Raw genomic sequence first — 23,578 nt, 5'->3', positions numbered from 1 at the left:
CTCTTGCATTACAAAGCACATGACCTATATTTTTGATAATGCACACTAAAATGGAGCAAGCATGTGAATGACTGGGAAGAGAAGAAAACGCAGTTGTAAATTTATGTCATAGATTGTTTTGTTTCAATGTATTTTATCTGTATATACATTTCAATTTTTCTCACTTTACTATTCAACAGTGCTTTGTCTACTTTTGTTAACTGATCATCTTGCAAACTGATGTCATGAGACTACTTAAATTGTTCCTGCGAAATAATGAGAGCTCTCCATCATCTAAAGTATCAACAGAAGAAAATGCAACCTCATCTCCAGAAAACCCAAGAGAGAAAACTCTTCAAGGAGATTTCCCTCATGTAAAAACTTTCATATCTTTTCTATAGGTAATTAGGATTTACAAGGCACCATTATGTCTGACTAGAGCTCAGTCTCCCCTGCTCTCCCTGGCAAGATCCCCAGGGCTCCTTTTGCCTGCTGCTGTGGCCTCTAGTATCCTTCTCCTAGCTGACAGAAGCAGCAAAAACAGCAGCAGCTGCAGGTGAGGTTTGCATGTGTCTGCCTCACAGACAGTTAAAGAGCTTTCACTGCAGTGTCCAAGTTATCCTGACAGCTATCAAATAAAAATTCAAAACAGCCTTCGATGTGTGGTGTTGATTTAGTCCTGATCACCAGGATGAAAAGTTCTATTTGCATGTCTATGAAAACAGCTGACTACCAGAATCTGAGACATACACTCAAAAGCATCTTTCATGCTAAAGCAATATGCCTTGGTAAGAGCAGACACAGCCACAGGATAACTGCAGTACTAAATCTTTGCTGTCATGATAAGGCCTTTCTGGGTTTTTTTGTTGGTGTTTTTTTTCCTGGAATAAATATTTTTTGCATTTCTAAAGTGAGAACTGGTAAAGTTTTAAAGTACTGTATCTCATTACATATGAATATTTTAACACTTTGAGTGAACATATTTTGAGTTTTCAGGAAAATAGTCTGATTTTCCAAGGTTCTTGGATAAATTTACAACTGCAAATGGATTTTCCTTAGCAGGGTGACTGACAAAATTAGAAGCTGCACATCACCCACCAACCTGCCCATGGTTTTGCTCCTCCAGTCAGTGTAATAACATTTTTTCCTGAAAGAACAGTAAAAATCAGCTGAGAATAATCAAGTAGGAGACAGTTGAAAAGGACATATACATCATAAAAGAAGACTAGACATTCTAAATCCATGCATTTTCATAGACAGAAGGTGGAAAACACTTAAAAAAGGCATCTGAAATAGAATAAGTCATTAAAATGCTATAATTTTACATATTTTCAAGTTTGAAATTTGTTCCCAAGTCAAAACTAAATTTTAGATTTGTAGCTAATAATAAGAACTAATCAATCATTCATTCACAAGACACTCATCAGACAGGGTTCAATGGTTCAACAGTATTCATTCTTTGTGGTCTTTCTTAAGACTGTATTTCGTAAAATTTACTTCAGAAGAATCACCAAGCTTCTCATACTATTAAACTTTATGCACTCTATGCATTGAATACTATAAGCACTTAATGTTGTTAAATACCATCTTCATTCTCTGATGTGGTATATCATCACCTTCCCTTGACATTCTGCATCCAACTGAAGAAGGAACAATACATGGCTGTACTGACTGCAACAACTTCTATACTTAAGAGTTCTTTCTCCACTCTTCACTGCTCATAGAGAGACAAGATCAGAAATTCCTAATAAAGTCTTCTTTAAACAGTTATTTTGAAGCCGTATAGAGTTATCATTTGCTGTAAGATTTTGCACCTCTAGGTTTTCAGGTTGTTTTATGGTCTTCTAGTATTTCATGTCATATGTTAACCACATAAATGCCTCAACCTTGCAGATTTCTCGGTGTATCTGTATCTTTACCACAGCATTCACCTGGAGACTGTGATTGAGCATCAAGGGCTTTGCTCCTCACTCTTCATCTACTTAAAATTTGCCTGTTTGTGTACATTATTATAAAAGTTTAACATTTTTTTTTTTTCAGTTGATATTTTATCCTCCTTCCATCCCCACAAAAATGGAGTTTTTACTGGGAATACTTCTCCATCACCTCTCAGTCTAGAATCATACATAGTTAACAAGATCTGCAACTGCCCATCTGGTCAATATTTGAGACTAATTAAAGTACATTACTTATATTAAAGTAAGAATGAAATTAATACATTAAAAGGAGTGAGATGGAAATATTGTCTGGAAAATATGTAGTAATTGGAAAACTACGTTCCTATCGATCTGCTGACAGCCTGACACTTGGTACTACTAGGCAGAATTTTAAACCAAGCAATGAAGAACTAATAAGGGATATTCAGACATAACATTTTTTAACAAAACCCTGTGTTCAATCTCTTTAATTGCTCTTAGCTTTTTTGCACAGATGGAGTCCAGAGAAGCTACAGATACGACTAATTTATGCATTACGCACAAGATGTGTCACAAGAAATACTTAAAGGCATAGACAAAATTGAACTTTTGTCTGAGTTCCAGAAATACATGATACAGTTTCATTTCTACTGACAGACCATATATTTAACAAAAATGATATAATTTGTTAAAAAAGTATAATTCAGTCATGATCTAACCTTGATGCCAACATAAATCTTTGAAACCATATGCAAGACAACAGTGATTACCAGACACTGGGCTTTTTAAATGTTGAAATGAAATTCCTTTTTTTCAATTGACACAGTGAGATTCCATCTATCTTACATATATGATGCATATTACAAATATCAGATTCACAGAATCTTAAGGGTTGGAAAGGACTTTGAAAGATCCTCTACTCCAATCCCCTGCCAGAGCAGGACCACCTAGAGTAGGTCACACAGGAACTCATCCAGGTGGGTTTTGAATGTCTCTGGGGAAATGTGCCTATGCATTTAGGTATAATACCAATTCTGGGATGCTGGGTGGTCTCTTAGGTCAGAAGAAAGTAGTTTAATTTTCAGCAAGAGAGAGAAATAGTTCTCATTCTGTCTAATAATTCTATTGATAAAATAGAATTTAAAGATAATAAAATATAATAAAGTAGAATTTAATAAAATATGAATAAAACAGCATTAAAAGTGTAGAAAATAAAGAAATACCTTGTTTGAAATGTTCATGAAAGTTTCAGGTTGCAATTCCATTTACATTTCTATTAAAATCTTTCTAATAGAAAAGAAATGATGATGACTTTACTATTTTTCACAGTTATATTATGGAGGTATAGGTGGACAGTGTTGTGGGTTTTTTTCTTACCAAATAAATATATTTCATTCTACAGCAAAACTGCCAACAAAGTGAAGCAGCAACATTGAGCATTTTAGCTACTTTGGGTGTACTGAACTGAGTAAGAGAATGGAAGCTAAAGGAACAGTCCAGAAACAAAGAAATATAGATCAGACACTTTGGAAAAACAAAACCAGTCCTTTTGTTTTCCCCAAAGAGCCCTACTGACTTATGAGGTTTCTAAAATGAATGAAGAACTCAAGCCATTGCTAAATCCTATCTTAATTTTGTGACTTCAAGTACCAGAAGTGAGAAAGAGTTATTTTTGAATTGGGATTTGGATTAACTGTGTGTACACACATATGCAAACAGGTCTATATTTAAAACGTTGACAAGTATTATTCAAACTAGGGAGGCTGAAATGGCACTATAATAATATTCTCAAACATATGGAAAATGAATGTAACAGAACATTTTTTTTTTAATGGAAAGGACTTCAAAGGCTTAATGGCATGATGAGGAAACTCAGTATAGAATTGGGTGTTTGAAGGAAGCTTTGAGGAAAGGATGCTTCAGGATGACTGTTTCTGGCTAAGGACCAATGCAAGAGAGCCACATTGCGATAGCTGAAATCAGCAGAGAAATGAAAGATGGAGCACTTGGCGATTCAAGTGAGAAAGTGTTGCAAGAGTATTTTCCGTGAGTCACACAGCTTTGGCATCTAGCTACCAATTTAAATCCTGATGAGCTTTACAGCACACTATATTATTAAGCTTTGAAAAAAAATTTAAGAACATTATTAATCATTTTAAAAAGGGACATTTTCTCCTTTAAAATCTTATGTAATGTTGAAGGAGATATTAACTTGTTCTAAAAATGATTAACAAATATTTATTGAAAAAACATTTCACAAAATTTATTTAGCATGTAGACAAGGAATTCAGTACAGTTCATTATTCAGCCAAGGGAAAGCTACAGGACTGAGAAATAAAGGTATCACATTTTACTCAGAATATGCCAACATGTTATACTGTAGACACAGAAGACATCAGCTGTTTCTGTCATTTCATCCACCTTTGGGTAACACTTAGAAATACCCTAAAATAATAAAGACTACTTGAACTCAGATGGAGAAAATCTGAAACTCTGACAAGGACATCATAAACAATGTGTGAATGACTAATAGTATTTTCTGAAAAAATATACTCAATTTGACTGGAAGGTAAGTTTGAAAAGAAGTACCACAGGTAAATGTGAAAAGTGCCTATTATTTGTTTCTCTTCTCTATCAGCTCACTAAGTTAAAGCATCCCTGGCCACAATGCAGCAAAGGTCATAAGTAATGAACTTTTAATATTAATCGCTACATTACAAATGTCTTAAAAATAGTTTCCACAATACCTGAAAGGCATCCTGATATTCATTCTTTCTGCATATTTGCACAGTGTCTCCCACGGACAGTGGATTTTAACAAACATGATATCATTGTTTGTAACAGCTGGCTGCAAAGAGAGGTAACAAACAAATACATATTAATAATTCAAGCCTCTATGGCATTCACCTTTCTAAAAGCATTCTTCAGGGTCTGCTTTTAGGCCTGAAGTGGTCACGCAAGTCTGAAAACACTTTAAGTGCTCTCAGCTTGACAAAGGAAAATGAACATGAAACTAGTAACTGTCAAAAGGAACCTCCAGGACAGATCTCAAACATAGCAGAAACAGCAACAGGCTTTGTGATGCATTTTTTTGACATGGAATAAATAAGATAATTTTAAAACTCCTCAAAATCATCTTAGATAAGCCAACTGAAGACCATTCTGTATGTCTCCCATTTAAGAAGAGTGCTCAGCTGTTAGAGACATAAGAACAGCTGAGAGAGGGCTGCAGGTCCCACTCTGCCAAAATGGGAATGGTTAAGTAATTGTGATATCTGCTATGAAATTACAAATATGATCTCTGTATAAATTAAGATCTTTAAAAAATTTTCAAGGAATACTCTATACAAGTGTTTTTCACCACTCAGTGAAAAGCATGACAGTATTCTAAAACAGATTTTAAATAAGCTACAAGGCTCACCTCTCGTTCTAACATCAACCCTTCTGCTCTCAAATTCTTCTCAAATGTGCTTCTTTTTTCTACCTGTGGACTTGACTTTTTGTAGACCAAGATGTAATCAATGCGCTTTTTGCCATCTTTGAAGAAGAGTCCAGATGAGGCCATGGCATCAGCCTGGAGAAAGAGAGAAACAAAAGGAAAAATAAGCTAAGTATGAAGAGTTCCATCACAAATTGTATTTGCAGCACAACATTTCCAAAGCCTAGGTACGTCCACATGTCTGCAGAAGGAATAACTAGAGAAGTCACAAGAACAGGCAGTTCATATGCATCACATTACTTCATCTGGACAAAAACCCTATAATTACTGTGTGGTATAAATTGTTGTGAACTTTTAATCCTTACGTTCCTGTAGGAATTAAAAAAATCAAAGGCAAGTAAATTACACCAAGCTTCCCATCTTTGTATCTGGATAAATTTTATGCAAAAAACATACCAAGAGAGAAAGAAATCGAAAAAACTAAAAAAGAAATGCTACTGATTGGCATGTTTTCCTGGATATTCTAGCTGACGTGCTTTTCAATGCCATGTTAGCAATGCTTAAATCCTGTCTAGTTCCTTCCTACCGTGCTTGCAAACACAAGAGATTCTCTGACCTTGATATGGAAACCCCTGCTTTACATGCTGCTGCTGCAAGCTATTTTTGCATTCTGTGTTTTGCATGATTCAGAATAGAGAGTGACTATATCAACTGGTGTCAGACTAGGAAGATTTTGAAATCTGAAAAGGTAAACTGAGAAACTATCATCATCTTCTGGAGAATGCAGTGTTCATTTTAATGCAAACCAACTGTCCAATACAACTATGTTAGTTTAAGGAAGATACATTACACCCATATATATGTGGCCAGAAATCTATGAATGTTGCATCTTTTAACTTACAGGCTCATAATCTTAGAAATTAATTCTATTTGGATTATTTGCTATGATATTTCTAAAAGTTGTATCCAACAGTCACACTCTCTATTGATAAATAGAACCGAATGTTATTGCATGATATCAGCAATATAAATACTAGCTACATGTTTCTACACGAAAGCTTTTTCTTACTCTCATATACATTACTGGAAACTTTCTTTGTATTTAGTAACATGAACTAAAGTAACTAATACATTATAGATTGTGATTAACCTGAATTTGAGAATCCATCCAGAGTCAATTACACAGATGACAAACCAGCAAAAGAAATTCTAAAAACTGAAGTCAGACTTCTAAATTTAGAGAAAAGAGGAACAGAGGCAGAGAAGATGTCCAATGTAACCAAAAGAAACAATATGGAAACTGGAAAATAGTTATGAGAAATGGATAGACACAGAAATAATAATTTTCCAATCCTAATTGGAAGTTTGCTGAGAACAGGAAATATTCTTTCCTTTTGCTTGGCTTTTGACTCCAGGTTATCCTTTCTTATTCCTTTTAAGATATTAAGTTAAATACCACTGAAAAAATAAGGAAAATAATTTATCAAATAGTAACCAAAATTTGTTGAAGAATAACAGAACCTGTCCTCTATTAATTTCTAATATTTTATACATTCTTTTATTTCCATTTAGCATGAAGCAGGTAAAATCAGATATAGAAAGCCTAGCCAAAATTACCCCAAAGAGGAAATCTGGAATTTGACTTATGCAATTTCTGCTCATACAGTTTCTGTACAGACATCCTGCAAATTAAATCTATCTTTTTATACTACACTTCTCTGTTTCTTTGGATTATTATCTCTAGCCTTTTTGTCTTCATTTCTAAAGTAACTGATTATCTTCAGATTTGATTAACAGCAGTATGCAAATATCCCCTCAGGTTCATCTGCATCAAATAGAATTCTTTGGGGTTACTAGTCAATAAATAATAAGCTGTGCTGACAGTAGAGAGAAATTTTCCATCAGTTCATCTCACACCACTTTTGCAATACCTACCATCATAGGCTGAGATGTGCAACAGTGAAGCCACTGACCACAATTGTGCAGTGAACCTGACCTATATCGATTTCAGGACTGATTCACTTCAATGCTACTGGCATCACTAACTCCACTTCAGTGCAATTCTTAAGCAATGTTGTCCATCTATATTAGCAGGAATATCTGTGCCAGTAAAATTTATCTGGTGATAGAGGTGTTTTATTCAGTTGATCTGAAGGAGCTCCATAATATGGACAGAGAACAGGGAACTGTAATTTCATTAAATGTATAAGTCAAGGTATATATCTATATATGTTCATTTCACATAGTGGAGTGAATCAGTCTGTTAGCGCAATGGGCATTCAGGCAGAGCACATTTATTATTTATCTGCTGTTTCAGACTGATACATCTCTGATTCATTCTTACACCTCTCACTTTATCCAAGCAAAAAAAAAAAGTAAAACAAAAGATTAATGCAAATAATTAGCAAAGTTATGAAACAGAGTTTACATTTCTATTCAAATGTGGTACTAGAAGAATTCCCTTGGATTTAAACAACATGGAGGGATTTTTCAAGAAATAATTTTTCGGATTCTAATTAATAAGCAATGCCCTTTTAAAAAGTGGGAACAGCTGTTTTACAGGCTCTTTGTCTTACCAATTAATTTAAATAGCCCAATTTGCAGAAATTATAACTATTTCAACTCCATTGACTTCATTCCACTGTTCTGCTCTGTAGATTAAACTTTCATCAAATTTTCACCCCATCCATCAAACCAAATATTCTGGAAGAGTGACTTGGAAGCAAATATGAGTAAATGACACTGTCATATATTGATGTACTTTTTTTTTTACACCTTATACCAGTGAAAATTTGTAAGGTACTTAATAATATATATTACCTACCTAAATTCAGAGGTTTAGAATCAAACATAGATACAATGTATCTATTGTAACCATTCACTTAGCCTTCAAACAGTGACAAGTCTCAACAAGTCTAAGATCACAGTAAGTAACTGGTGGCTGACAAAATCATTATAGGTGCATTCATTATTATAATTTTGAAATTATTATTTATTTCCTTGTGGATGTGTGATTACAAACTACATTGTTCTTAGACACAGATATGACACAGACATCAGCTACCTAAGTGCAGCCAGAGCATCTAGCAGGGCTGTGGGTGCTCCCTCTCTTCCTTGCTAGCAGTTCTCGGTCCCCTGGTTCACATGGGGACGGTGCTTCAAAATTCTTCCTCTCTATTTCTTTCCCAAGCTCATCTACTCCACATGGCAGCTTTATCTGCTACATGCAATTGTATTTCATTAACACCTGTGTTGTGTTTGTGTGGTAAGGTTTTGATAGCAAGAGTAGGGGGGTAGAGATGGGGAGGAGGGGTGGCTTCTGTGAGAAGCTGCCAGAAACTTCCCCCATATCTGAAAGAGTGAACACCAGCCAACTCTAAGACAGACCTGCTGCTGACCGAGGCCGAGCCTGTAAGCGACAGTGATACCATCTCTGGGATAAATCTATGCAATAGTAATTGCAGCCACAGAACAGAGGAGTCAGAATATATGAGAGAAACAACTCTGCAGACACCAAGATTGGTGAAGGAGGTGGAGGAGTTGCTGCAGGTGCCAGATTACAGATTCTTCTGCAGCATGTGGTGAAGACCATGGTGTGGCAGTTCAGATTTGTATGTTCAACCACAATTAACAACAGCCTTTATAGTACAAAGGGACTATTATCAGCAGAATTCCACTTTTTCATCTTAAGTTTAAACTTCAGTGAGTACCCATCTGATCACTGACTAATTTTTGGAACTAGCCGTTAGTAGTTTGCATTGTTTTAGTTATTCTATGGGATTAACTAAAAAGCCATTTGAGGTCTCTTAAATCACGTTGGCATTGTTTCATACGATGAAATAGTACAGACAACTGAGATTCCAACCTGTGAAGCTTTATTTCAAGCAATTTATCAACATAATGTCTACTTAAATGCATCTCTTTATTGACCCTGGCTTGAATAATATGCAAATTTTTATTCAGGAAAAAATTTGAAGTAAGTCAGTGTGAATTTAGCCTAGGAAAAGCTGCATTATTAGATTTAACATGTGTTTAGTTTAATGAAAGATTTTATTCTAATTTACTATCAATATCCAATAAATCAAGTCTGACACAAAAGAAATTGTCTAACCTGTTTGTTTCATCTGGATGATTATCATTAAAATTATCTAACATAAATGAAAAGCAAGAAACAAGACCTGCAGTAATTGTATTTTATGTTTTGCTTTAGAGTTTTCTGAAATTTGCCAGCAATGTCAATGAAAATGAGCAGGACTCCTATCTACTTTACCTCCTATCCTCACAATCATTAGTTGTAAATAAACCATCAATAAAAGAACAATGTGAGTGCTTGTCTGGTGGGATGTACAGACCACGTTGGACTCAGCAAGTTATTCTGACCCAAGGTACTCAGAGAGAAATAAATTTACATTGGGGTGCAGCTCAGGCAGTGAAGAATCTGTGTTTCAACTTCTGACTTTAAGGACCATTGTTTACTTATAAAAAGAACACAAGAAAGCTTTACATTTTTATGAACACTGAGAAAACATAAATTTCTAGCCATCATCAACAACATGAGCATTCCCTTACATAACTGATGCCAACTGATACAGTGCACAAGAATTAAGCCCCCACAGCACGATATGTTTATTTTGTTTCTACCGTAGACAAGATGAAGATCAACTTTCTTCCATGTGGGTGGTGTAATTTAGATTTGTAAAATTATGTAAAGGAAAGTAAATATACTAACAGACTAGTATCTGGGATACAAAAGATAGATGGATGTATGCAGCTGGGCCTCAGGATTCTTGTTTTATAATCTGCATCTCAAATTTGCTAAATTTGTCTCCCCAAAATCTTCTTATTTCATGGTGATAATGTTTAAAACAAAATTCATCTCCCCCTAAGACATCTTACAAATTCTGACAGCTAAACCTTCTAGGGAAAAATAATTTTAGTTAGCTCTTTCCATAATGAAGCAACATACTAAAGAGAGATTTAGTCAAATGCCTTAGTTTTGTTTAGGTTTGAGGTTATTTTCCAGGCAAACTGTAAGAAGAGAAGGGAAGAATCCAAGAGTAGAAAAAGTAATGCTACTATTGGAAATGGAAGCACCAAATCCAAGCACTGAATCTCAGCATCACCACTCCATAATAGCACCAGTTCACCTGTGGTATTTTTTGCAGAAAAACTCTCAGGCAAAAATTGTAAAACCAGAAAACATTAGAGGAAGAAACAACAACATTTTCACTGACCTACTGCTGACACATAAAACTTTTGTAAACACCACCATAAAGTTTATCTGCATGGAGTTTCACAGCCCAAACAGGACCATATAGTGTACCCCCATAACTCGCCCTCTCAAAAACCACTTTGTACACTTACTAGGAAAATCAGCTTGAAATGGAAGAGTGAAAGGGCGAGAGTGAAGCTTATAAAGCAAAACATGCTGGTTACCAGAGGTGGGGCAAGGAAAAGCAGTTTTCTGTATCCTTAAACATCTTGGTTTGTAAGAGCTGTTTTAGAGATAGAGATAATAGAGTTCAGGGCTATTAAATCATATATAAGAACAGAAGTAGCCATGGAAACAATTTGAGGAACTAGGTCAGGAATTTTGACAGAGGTAACGTATGATGTGTGAAATTCTTCAATATGGTAACTACCTAAAAGTGCAAAATCTCCATCAATAGCTTCCCTGATCTAACTGTGAATAGAATGGTTATTTCTCAGAAAAGAAAGCTTTTTTCCAATACAATTGATTATTGTTCTTAGAACTTCATATGATGGTATTAAGTAGAGCAATTACTGACTGATTCATGAAAACCACCTTGTTTATTTGAATTACTAATTCTCCCTAATGCTGTTGCCATGATCTTTGCACTAATATCTTCAGTAATACACTGAAAGGTGCCACTCAGTTCAGTGGTTAGCTTATACAGTCAGAGTTTATGACTCAATTCTTACCTTTAAGTATTTTCTGGATACAAACACAGTCCTGATGCTAACTACCATGGGCTGATTTCCATGAACAAAAGTGAGATTGCTAATTAACGCTTGCTTTGCTTAGGGATGTTTGAAAATGTCAACTTGGAGTTCAAAAAGGTTACACAGAATTAGCTGAGAACATGTCCTAAAAGACTGTCAAATAGTACTAAAATAATTTTTACACTTTAAAGATCATACTCAGCTAAGTTAATCATTGTGTGAAACTTTCTAAGCACATGACTAAGTTAGCAATTACCATTTTGTGTTTGAAGGCTTTTGGAATGGGTAAGGCAGAAAATGAGTTAGTATACTCATCTTTTCAGTTACTTAATTCAAAAAATATAGATGGACTGATTTTAACCACTTATTGTTTCATTGTTTTTTTTCTTTTTTCTTTTGCAAATAACCACAGACATAACAACCTAGGAAACAAAACTGGGGACATATTTGCATATGCAAAGATATCCAGACTATCTTGGGCATCAAAAGACAACACAGCCTGCTTAACATGACAGGCTGCTGTAATTACCCATGCTAATGTATTTCTGCTCATACTGCACTGTACTGTGCAGAACCTATCTGTTCTCTGAACAGGGAGAAAGACTTCCAGAAATATCTGACTTTCCTAATAAAACTACAGTTAAACTTTTCAGGAGTGAACTAAAGAATTAGTAGTTATTTTAGCTTCTTTGCAGAGGAATTTTTTTCCCTCATTTTTGTTCTATTCACTCTCACAGAGGAAGCATGAAAAATATATCTGTATATAATATGAAAAAGGCATTTTGCTTCAGGAAAAGAGTAGGGTTTAGGTGATCCAATACAAAATTTTGAGAGGAGTTCTATCTGATGTTACTGTATGAAGAAGCAGTAATGGCAGATGCTTCCCATTTCTAATACTTAACCTCTATTTGCTCTTTAAGTCTAATAGGAAGGCCTTAATAAAAAATGTACTGAGAGGACCACTGAAAATTTTTCTCTAAATGTTGGTTTTTTTAAAGCTTTTACCTTTATGATATATTCATTTACTACTTTCCATGCATTTCCTGAAATATTTTCTGAGCTTTTTCTTTTCTTCTTCACAGTGCATGAGAGCCATGCACTAGAAGCATAAACATGAAGTTAACTTTGGTTGCACGCTACCATGTCTATTCTGGGATTATGATTTGATCTGTTATCATTCCTTTTAAACTGTATTTATTTTTATGCTATTAGACTGCACTTTTGGGTTACTCCTTATCTGTAAGGCTCACTTTGCTATTCTTTTTAGTACACTGTTGGCAGAGGACAACTTCTTGTTTTTAGTCACACACCAAAACATTTTTATTTCCAAGTCTTCCTTTTCAGCACACATGCCTGACTTCCACGGTATGAAGGAGATGGATTACTAGCAGAACAATGCATGTGAAATTAGGGATAAATTGGTAGCATTAGAACATATAGCACAAATCTGTGAAATTCTGAAAATAGTTGACATAAAACAGGAAAAAATTACAACAGAAAATAATTCCTGTAAAAGTACAGAAAATAAAGTTTTAAGATGGAAGAACATTTTTTTATTCTACAGATATTACATTTAATTGATTGCAGTCTTCAAAACCAACAAGAAATTCTGTAAGCAACATATTAGTTTTACAGGAGAGAGAGGAACAGATATGTCTGAAACCACAAAGAATCCAATGCCTAAACAATGCATTTCAGGTTTGTATGGATAGATGTATCCTTTAATAACCACAGCAATAACCTACTGAACATTCTGAGTTTTACTCAAATTATAATGGTTTTCCAGCAATATGGCCAGCTCATTAGATACAACTCTCCAGATGTTTTGGTCAATTGCTTATTTAAGATCTTATTTACAGTTCCTTGGGAATTATATAACACTTCCTGAGACTGAGACAGAAATGGTTTCAGATCCTCTCCAACACAAAGCTACTCTGGCCATGCAGTATCATAGTGCATATCAGAAAAAGGCAGGAAACTAGGCTACTCTGTAAGCAGTACTTCTTTATAGTTCTTGAACGCATAAGTAACAATATATGAACTTTGTTCTAAAATTGCTTTCTTAACCTTGCCAGATGGAAAATACAGTATCTAGATAAAAAATTGATCCGATAAAAATTTGCTCAGATCGAAGAGACAAACAGTAATGTAGCTAATGAAAGGAAATGCAAGTAGAATTTCTCAAATGTTCCTGTCTTGCCACCATACAGATGATGGTAACGGGTACATGAAAGAATTCACTGCTACTGACTTTGCTGATTTTCTGAACAATGTTGTTTTCTATTCAACTGATAAAGCCTGTTTAAGCCTCTTTTCCTTCCTTAGTGAAACTAAAACATTTCAAATATCAACTTTCCAGTCAGAGATTTTCTAATTTGCTACATTTCTCTTGCAACAGCACATACTGTTCATTCCACACTCTGCTCAGCAGCCTCTTGTGGGCATCATGCCTCTGCATGAGATCCCTTAGCAGAATCACATACATGAAGTCACACTTTCTACACAATCTCATCAGCAGTTGCTTAAAAGGTGGCAGAGATGGTTCACAGAATCACAGGGGTTGGAAGAGACCTCTAGAGATCATCTAGTCCAATCTCTCTGCCAAAGCAGGTCCACCTAGATCAGGTTATGCAGGAATGTTTCCAGGAGGGCTTTGAAAAACCTCCATAGAAGGGCCAGGGCTCCCTCACCCTTCTAAAAAACAATTGTTCCTTATGTTTAAGTGGAACTTTTTGTGTTCCAGCTTTTGTCCGTTATCTTTTGTCCTGACAGTGTCCTGTCAGTGGACACTACAGAAAAAAGTTCTGTCCCAACCTCTTGACAGGATAATGAAAACAGTTTTTTCATGGGTCTGTAAGACAGTTTTTCAGCATGAAATCTGTGGATTCTGCAATGATAGCAGCCTACAGTAAAGAAGATTATGAGTTACAAACAAGGAAACAAGAAACGTGGATGGCTATCAAAATCAATGTGGGCATCCAGATGCTACGTCAAAATTATCTGACATCTTTAAAGCTTTAAAACTGCAACAATACAAATCAGGTCTATGGAAAGTGATGTATCAGCTATGTGATTCCCAAAACTAAACAAAAAATGTGTATTCGCTATCACCATCTCAGCAAGTCAAGTTTGTTATTGCTAGAGTATTCAAGCAGCTCATCACTGAGAGAGATAATAGTGCCAAACGTTAATTGCAGATAACTTTTTTAAGCAATTTTTTCCCTAAGTTTCTCAGGTGTAAAACAAACCTTCCAAAACAAGCCTAAATTTGAATCATTAACAAGCAGAGAATAATACACTTTTATCCTTGTATGCTTTGCCAATGCAGTATTTCTAATTTTTATTTTCTTGTCACACTGAGGAGACTTTTTTATCAGGATAGATCAGTTTCTCTTCCAAATATATGGGAGTACTTACCAGCTGTAAAGCTGTAGAGCAGTCTTCCGGGCTTTCAACAGTCTCAAAAAGAATTAGAAGTCTCTTTTTGCTAGTTTTATATCCATTTGGGGAAAAAGTTTCCCTTAAATATCCTCCACTAATTGCCACAAACACTTGTACAATAATTCAAAGTTACAAAACAGTGACCTTCTTGTCTAATATAAGGCTAATCTAAATCCCTTCTGCCTTTTTCCTGTGGAGGGAGGCAGGCAGACAGTAAACAGGAGGAGAATCCTGCTTGGTTGCCTCATTTGCAAAAGCAGTATAAGAGCAGAAGGAAGTTTCCAGAGTAATTGCTGTGATAAAAGGAATTGTCAAGGCTAAAAGCCAGATGTGGCTTCAGAAGACTGTTTTTAAACTCTGAAGCACTTTGTTCAGTAGGTCAGGACATGTGAAGACTGAAACATTCAGAATGCATTTTTTGTTTAAACTTCATACAAATACAAGGCTCCTCTTTAAACAGAAAGAAAGTTAGCTTATTGGCTGCCTAAAAGCTTTTTATCAGTCCTGTATACAGGGCTTGGAGGAAACACAGTTAATGCTTATTTTATATTTTACATGAAAAGAAAAAAAGAATCTTGCTTTAGCACAATGGCTGTTATCTTTTTTTGTTTGCAGCCTTATCTGTTACTAAAAGCATTTGGTGCTCTATAACATAGTCTAAATTACACAGATTCTGCACTATTTTTCCTGCCTTTTAGGCCACAATTAACATAAAACACTTTGGCTATCTGATCAACAAAATCAATCAATTACATCTATTATTGTTTCTGTCTTAATTCAGCTAGACTTGCAGAAACAGACAAAATTACTGTGAACATAAAAAGTTCTCATTGCAACAGTTTAGATTAAAATATAACCCTGTTCTGACATTATTGGTTTCATTTTTTATTTCCTTTTATTAGATATTTAGTATTGTAAAGTTTTTTTCTAAAAGAATCCCATGAAATGAAGTCTGTGAGATCACCTCAACCTTCTACCCGTGTTCCAGAATCGTGGAGTAACGATCATCAGCATGACTGACAGAACAAGCTTTGCGAGAGTTATGTGACTCTTATGAAACATGCATTAAATGCTAAAACCAAGTGCCACAGGCACAATGGATGAGAGAACGGTATAATGGCCTACTAAAGAGTACATTGTATGTAAAGCACAGAACCTTAAAGCAATTTAGTAATTTCTAGATTTGTAGCAGAGGATTATTTATGCCATTATATACCAAAAAATAGTATTCTGGTGGTAACAACATTGTGCTGCAGAATACACTACTTGAAGAAGAAAATTACTTGGAACTTCTTGAGATGAGGTCATTTGTCATACATTTACAAGCAATTACACTTAATGGAAAGGACAATTAAAGGTGTCTCAGTCCAGAAAAAAAGGGAAAAAATTCATGTTTTGAACTGAAAATCTGTCAAAAATATTTGGTATTACAGTGGATGAATTGCTGTAGAAAATAAATACGGTGATTAGGGTCATTACTAAGGAAGATATTATGTCAGTTTTAACTGGTGAGATGCCTTTTCCAGTGCATTGGGTAAGGTTCGTGAAAATATTCCTACCCTCTTCTATACATAAGTGAATCTTTCCTTCAAGGTATCTAAGTATTATGGGGATTTTGCTTAATTCTATACTTTAGATCACTCTCAACTAATCATTTGCTACATGAACTTGCTTATTCTAAACTCTTATCATACCTTGAGTCCTTCCTACTGATGTGAACTTTACTCATGTTGGTAATCCTATATCCTGAATTCTGTGCAGTATGATTTTTGTTCCAAGAAGGAAACTGATGGTTAGATTAATTGATATGAACCATTAGAATCCCTGAATCTATATTATTTGGATCGCTTCTGGCACAGAGAATTCCATTCACTGATTCCATAGGTCAGATCATAATATGAGAGTGATCTAAATTCTTTACCATAAGATGACTATTTAAATGGACATTTACATAACCCCTTAAAAATCTGATTTTAAAAATATTTAAGCACATGCTGACAATTGATACAATTTTTAAATTTTTGTGTCTGTTACCTTTAGAGATGATTTAGTCCGAGGCTCTGTTTTCTGTCTGCTAAGCTTGTTTTGAATAAGCAATGACTGATCTGTCCGAGCATCATAATTTCCATGTTCTGAATCATCTGTGTATGTGTCTTTTTCCTTTCTTACATCTGAAGGAAAAATAGAAGAAAACAGTCGGTTCAATTTAAGTGACAGTGAAAAGAAACTAACAGTATTGTTACAGTCACAGTTGAATATTCCTTTTAAGTATCCACTTTTCAATAATCTATATTCTATTCTTTTCTGCAGATTTTTTTTTACTTGAAATGTTAGCATGTTTTTCTTAAACTTCTGGTTGTAGTAGAAGGTCTATAGGAATGTTTCTGTATTACTGCTCAAAATAAAAACAACATTCTTTACAGCAGTTAAAAACCCACAAAGTGATATAAAGCAAACACTTTTGCGCTTAACTCGCAATTGTTGAGACTTAAAAGGTGTTCTAGAATAGGCAGGAACATGATGGAGACCAGAGTAACACATTTTAAATGTGAGCAAGCAACTGAAATGTCCGATTCCTCTAAATATCATTAGATACATGAAAATTTGCATATGAAAATATTGCAGTGATCACTTCAGAATATGTTTTAAAAGGTATATCTGATGGTCGTGGTAGATAGTTGACACCATAAAGAAAATGTTTTCCTTTTCATTAGATTTATTTTTAATCACTCAACAAAAGTTTCTATAAAACCCTAGTTGAGTATCCTCAGATGGCTGCAGGTGACTGGGGACCTTCCTCACTGCTTACTAAGATCCACTCTCATGGATTACATTTCTTTCTGCATCACCACTGCAGGCAAATTAGAAAGTCTCAGATCTCTGAATCACTCTACATCCTCTAACAGAAGGGAGACTTTTTTTTCCAGATACTTAATTTCCTTGCACATTCTCCATGACAATACTTACCATATATGCCCAGTAGGAGTAAAATGAGGGGTAATGTCTGTACAATGTTGGCCATGTAAGTTTTAATCAACGTTGGATAAAGGTTAGTCTTGAAAAAAAATACTTTAAAGATGAAAAAGATGGAATAATGATTCCCACACAATTATATCCTGGACAAATTTGAAATAGAAACATATTCAGACAAAAAAGTTACCCACAAATCCTGAGCCAAGTTCTCATCTCAGCTTTTGCATCGACATGGGAAAAGTCAGGGAGATTGGGAGCTGCATTTAGCCCAGTAACTCTAAACCCTAAATAGAAGCCAAGAAACAAGCCGTGGTTGCTGTGGGAACCACAATCTTGAATTTCCTGAATTTTTATATTCATAAAAGCTCATCTGCAACAACAAAGTGTTTTACATTAAGTTGTTCAGTTAAATTCCCCACAGTAAGTACTCTAGAAAAAAAAAAAAAAGCCCAAAGTTATCTCATGTAGCCAAAACATTTCTGAGATAGAATATTAAATTGGAACATTTACCAAAAACTGGTTTTTTTTCTGCAGTTTAGCTACTTACATAATGACTACAGAAAATGAGATCTTGGTAACTTCTGATATCGATATTAAGTTCAGTAAATCTGTGAAAGGATTTCTTAACATATGAAATAACCTGTTTTAATTGTCAGAACACCAAACTCAGAGGTTTTAGTTGTTTCAAGCAATATTTTAACCTAATATACAGATTAGTGTCTGGTCAACAAAAATGAACTTAGTAAAAAGACTGTGAAGTAGGTTTCAAGTAGTAGGTGTACAAAGAAGGAACCAAGATACTTAAGCAGTGCTGCAGATTTGACTTATGCCCAGATGTGATGAGCTCTCAGCTTTACTAAAGATCAAGAGCTTCCAATAGAAGCCAGTAAAATGAAGAGACAGGCCTATGTAACCTGAACTCTTGCACCTAGATAGGCCATTTAAGCCAAACCAGAGACTCTACTTACACTAAAAAGTCTATTTTTATGAGGGAAGTTTTAGGGAATTAGACACTACAAGTACACCTAATACTTCACAGAAACCTTTGCCAAAGTACATAACATTTCATTTAAACAATTTAAAGTTCTGAAACATTTTCCCTTAGTGCTCAACATATGTTTACCTGCTAAACATTTTTATGTTTTCAAGGACACAGATTTTAAGTGGTAGCCTATGTTTTCTGCTAAAAAAAAATACCTTCTATTTAGAGCTATCTGCTATCTTGTCTGACATGTAGTCAGAAGAACAATCCTACCATAAAAATAAAGACATTTAGAATGAAAAAAGTACCTTTCTTGTTTAAAATTTAACAATGCTTGTATCTTTCTGCAGCTGTTGACTTAATATATGCACCTAAAGCACTCTCCCACAAAGCAGCAGTATCAATACAGTAAAAAGGGGAGGAATGATGATTAAAACAGCTTTTAAGCATGGCGCTTGAATAAGCATATAAATTATTTATAATATAAATTATTGTACTCTAAGCAAAAGTTCAATGGAGTGCATCATATTTCTATACTAGAACAGTTTAGCAAGAACAATTGCAACCTGTGTGTCTTTCAGGAGGCTTAATTTGTTTCTTAATTTGAACTTTTTGAAAATTTACTTAGTTTTAAAATATTTGAAGAATAGGGAATGAAATATGTTGGGTTTAGCAAAAGATCTTGAGAGATGATGACAGGAATAAAACTTTGCCACTAATAGCATTGACTAAACTATTTTACTGTGAGGGTGATGGAGCAGTGGCACAGGCTGCCCAGAGGGGTTGTGGAGTCTCCTTCCTTGGAGGTCTTCAAACACACCTGGACAAGTTCCTATGTGACCTGATCTAGGTGACCCTGCTTCTGCAGGGGGGTTGGACTAGATGATCTCTGAAGGTCCCTTCCAACCCATTCTATGATTCTATGACCAGGTGCTTTTTCTGTAATGTTACCCACCACTTTTAACAGAAGAGGAAGTCTCTCCTCTGTAATATTCCCACCCACTAAGCGAAAAAGACATTCCCATACAAATAAACTTACAAGATTTAAATCAGCTTGAACTTGACTGTTCTTTAAGTCTTTAATAACTGCAATTTCTAAACTTCCATGACATTTTTATGTAATGTTTGTCTATAAAGTAACATTATTTTCTGACATCCTTTCCTCCATAAACCCTATTATTTGGTTTAGCATTTTAACTGTCCTTTGGGATTGCCACAAGCCAAACCAAGATAGCATCCCTGACATGTCGTGGCTGAAGTTGTACTACCCAAGGATGTTTTTAATGTAACATACCCCAAAAGTAACAACATGGGCTGTCTTTCTATTTGGATTGTATTATAAGTACTGTTGAAAAGACAGAGTCTTTATTTGGCTGTAGCTCCATAAAACATCATGAGAAAACATTGGCTGCCTCAAGCTCTTTCCCTTTGCACTATGGGAAAGCTACTGTTTACTTCATTTTTATTTCCCCTCATGCCTTCCCTGGCCCATGAAAACTCATCTGGTTGTTACTGTTGAAAACAGCTGCCAGCTTTCCCTGCTCATGTAGTTCTTGGATTGGCTCTAATACCAACCACTACCAGCAGCCTGCTGACTTTGGGAGGGGGAGGATGTAAGCAAGAGGAAAACCCAAAAACCCAAATCCAGTTCATATTGCTCTAGAAGCTCAGGCTTTGACACTAAAATAACAGAAAGATGGCTCCTTAGCAGACCTCAGACCACTGCCCATCTCCCCAAGTGTATGTACTCTTCTCTGCTGTTAATAAATATCATCCCACTTGTGCTTTGCTGGGTATATCTGAAAGACACGAGCCAGGAGTGTCCCATTTGTAAACAACAGTGGACTTACAAGTGCCTGCTACTTTTATTAAATATTTATAGGATTTTGGTTTTGTTTTCCTCTATTCAGAGCTAAAAGAAGTTAATGAGATTCTCAACTGTGTAGGTCTAATTACTAAAACACTGTTCTAGAGTGGTCATTGATCAATCTTTATATATTGAAATATCTCACCTGAGCAGATTTGTATTTAGCTTTCAATTAATCTACACTGCAGGTATTAATCCAGTAAGGTACTAGAGTGAACAGTAATTGTCAGAAATGTTCAAAATCCCTTTTGTCAGTGTAAAAATATGGCAAAGTTTGCAAAGAGTGTAACAATTATTTATGAAGACTTTTTCCATCTCTCCGTCACTGCAGGATCAAATATATTTAAAAAGAATCCATAAAATAATTTCTGCCCTGTTTGCCAATCTCTTGGCTAAAACCAGCTGACATTAATGTTTAAATAAATGGCACATCTAGAGTTTACCTGAAAACCTGAGACTGAAAAACATGAAGAAGGCAAGAAGTGGGGGGAAGCAAGATTTGTATGAAAAAGCAAAAAAGTATACTGCAGTGTGAAGACTGCAAATGGGAGGATGGAACTCCAAGTGAGAAGGTCATCTGAAGGACATTTCATTCTTAATCCCCTTTTTTTGTTTGTTTTTCTGCTGCTCCTTCCTCTGCAGAGGAGGACTCACACTCTTCTGCTCCAGCATGGGGTCTCTCTCATGGGAGACACCTCTCCATAAATGTCTCCAACATGAGTCCTTCCCACATGCTGCAGTTCTTAACAAAGTGCTCCAGCACAAGTCCCTTCAATCAGGTGTGGTCCTTCAGAACCAGACTGCTTCAGCTACCAGAACCTGCTACCAGAACCTTGCCATACAAGCCCAATACAGCTGTTCAGGTAAAATATTATTGCTAATGCAAAGAGAATGTACATGATCCTTCACATGCCCTCTTTATGTATGTGCTTTGTCAGAGTATTTACTAAAAGGAGGATTCTTTTACTTAAAGAATCATTAAAGTTGCATACACAGTTTGTAAGCCCTGAATGACGTGTTAAAAGACATGAAAATGAACATACTACTATGACTTCAAGCAGAAAAGGAAGGTTTCTGTATTAAACTATTTAGCTTTCCCTAACACTGCAAACACAACATGTCTTATTAAAAAAAAAACACAACAGGGTTGAATTTTAAATAAAGGTGATGATATTGAATCAGAGAAAAAGGTTTCAGCTTCTAATTCTAGAGGCAGAATAAATTATATATCAATGAAGCCAATGTGAATTTCAGTATTCAATTCAGTAAGTGAAGGACTTCTCTTTCATTAGGTACATACTGAGTAATGTGTTTCATCACCTTGGGTCCACACTGAAGTATAAAGTGATTTAAAAAAAAGAAGTCATGCATTAATCAAGCAGATCACAGATCTCTTCAAACTCTAGTTGTTTTGTTTTGCTACCTTGTAATATAGAAGCATGATAAATAAGTTCAGTCTTCACATATCAGAACAAACCTATCTACTCTTCCTGACAGTTTTGATGCATGACAGTAAGGTTTGCCCTAAGAACACTTCTAGGATAAAATATTGAAAAGACTTTCCTTTCTGGGAGTCTTTACCTAACAATGAAGCAGCATTGAGCTTAGAAATCAATTTCTAGGTCCACATATTGCATGTCCATTGTTGCATCTTCTTAGTTGTCTGGCTACCTTTGTCTCTGTCATACTTTTTTGAAGGGCCAAGACTATATTTTAATTCCATTATAAAAAAAAAAAAAAAATCACTTTTTTTTTTGGTGCAATCCACAACTACATTTTAGATAACTGTAGTGCAAGACAGCAAATGTTTTCAACTGAAATGTGGCACAGTTATGGAAAATTAATATAAAAATATTCCGAAGCAGTTTCAGTTTTTAAAATTTTGGCATGATGACTCTTGATTGAATTATTTTTAGTCTTTACACATTTAGGAATAGGCTTTGCAAAGCTTTAGTAAGAATGAGATTATTGGTCAAGAAATTAATCCCCTTTTGTCCTAATTTTAGTCCTAGAAAAAAAAAAACCAAACCTGGAGGAGGACACCACTAGACACTTGGATAAGAGGCCTTGTGATGGATTTAGGTCATATTTTATTCTGCTGTGTACCTGGAATACTATATGATATAGGTAACACAGGAGGTTTTTCAGCTTCCTGTGTATGTGTATTTATATATCAAAAGCTACCATAACAAGCACAGGCCTTTCTCAATGTACAATTTCTCAGGAGTTTTCAGTGGTAACAATCACACAAAATATTTCTCATTTTAAAAACCGGAATCAGGCAGTTACTGATGTTTGGAGGTTAAATGGCATACAGAATTGATACAGGCAGAATCAATTGTGCATATATATAAGCTTTTTAGATTCAAGCAAAAGTAAGATTTGAAAGCCCTGATCATAACCTTCACTGGGTGGGAATTTCCTCAAAGCTTTATCTGAACAATAAGCATGCCAGCACATCTGAAACCTCACAGACACTTGATAAGTTACACCTTCTGTGTAACCACGAAAGCTCAAGGCTTATTAGTCTGCTTAAATTTACTGATTCCTCAAACTAAAATCTCTACTTACCACCTACAACTGACAAAGGAAAGAGAACATTAATCCATAATGTCCTTGATCCCATTTGTCTGTATTACCAGTAATAAAGCTGTAAAACATCACATGAATTGTAATAATGTAACTCATTATCTTCTTACTTTATAAATCCACTGATTCACTAACTAAAAAAGTCCAATAGATTTATGGCCTCATCTAAAGTCAACTGAAATAAAAGAAAACCTTTCCAGTGAAGTATTTTATTTGATGCTTGTTAATCTCTTTCTCTCAAGAAGAGTTTGTCTATGGACACAATTCTGGAAGAGTAGAAAGCTGTTTGGCCTTTGGTTATGTTTGTGAACTTAACTGATAATGCTGATTCTTATTTAAGGCAATTATTACTACTGACTTCTGGGATTTATTTATAAATACTATTTCATTGCTGGCTTCTAACTGAACATCTTAATCATACTTCTGTA

General features: G+C 35.1%; 1 protein-coding gene across 8 annotated transcripts in view; it reads right to left on the bottom strand.

Annotated features, from left to right (window-relative positions):
* The window catches only part of ANO3 (anoctamin 3), a 180,414-nt gene that overhangs the window by 57,301 nt on the left and 99,535 nt on the right, over window positions 1-23,578 (bottom strand). For 6 of the 8 annotated variants that reach the window (XM_061999070.1, XM_061999074.1, XM_061999075.1 and 3 more), the window contains 4 exons: window positions 16,774-16,910; window positions 5,317-5,469; window positions 4,643-4,743; window positions 1,082-1,126 (listed from right to left, as the gene is read on the bottom strand). In XM_061999070.1, coding sequence (XP_061855054.1) covers window positions 1,082-1,126; window positions 4,643-4,743; window positions 5,317-5,469; window positions 16,774-16,910 — 436 coding nt within the window. Of the gene's footprint in view, window positions 1-1,081; window positions 1,127-4,642; window positions 4,744-5,316; window positions 5,470-14,715; window positions 14,924-16,773; window positions 16,911-23,578 lie in introns of those variants that run through there. The other 2 variants (XM_061999077.1, XM_061999071.1) reach the window with 2 other exon arrangements.

The sequence above is a fragment of the Colius striatus genome, chromosome 7, assembly GCF_028858725.1.
Source record: "Colius striatus isolate bColStr4 chromosome 7, bColStr4.1.hap1, whole genome shotgun sequence".
NCBI lineage: Eukaryota > Metazoa > Chordata > Aves > Coliiformes > Coliidae > Colius > Colius striatus.
Note: the sequence above shows the minus strand (reverse complement) of the source record. Positions and strands in the feature narration are given on the sequence as shown.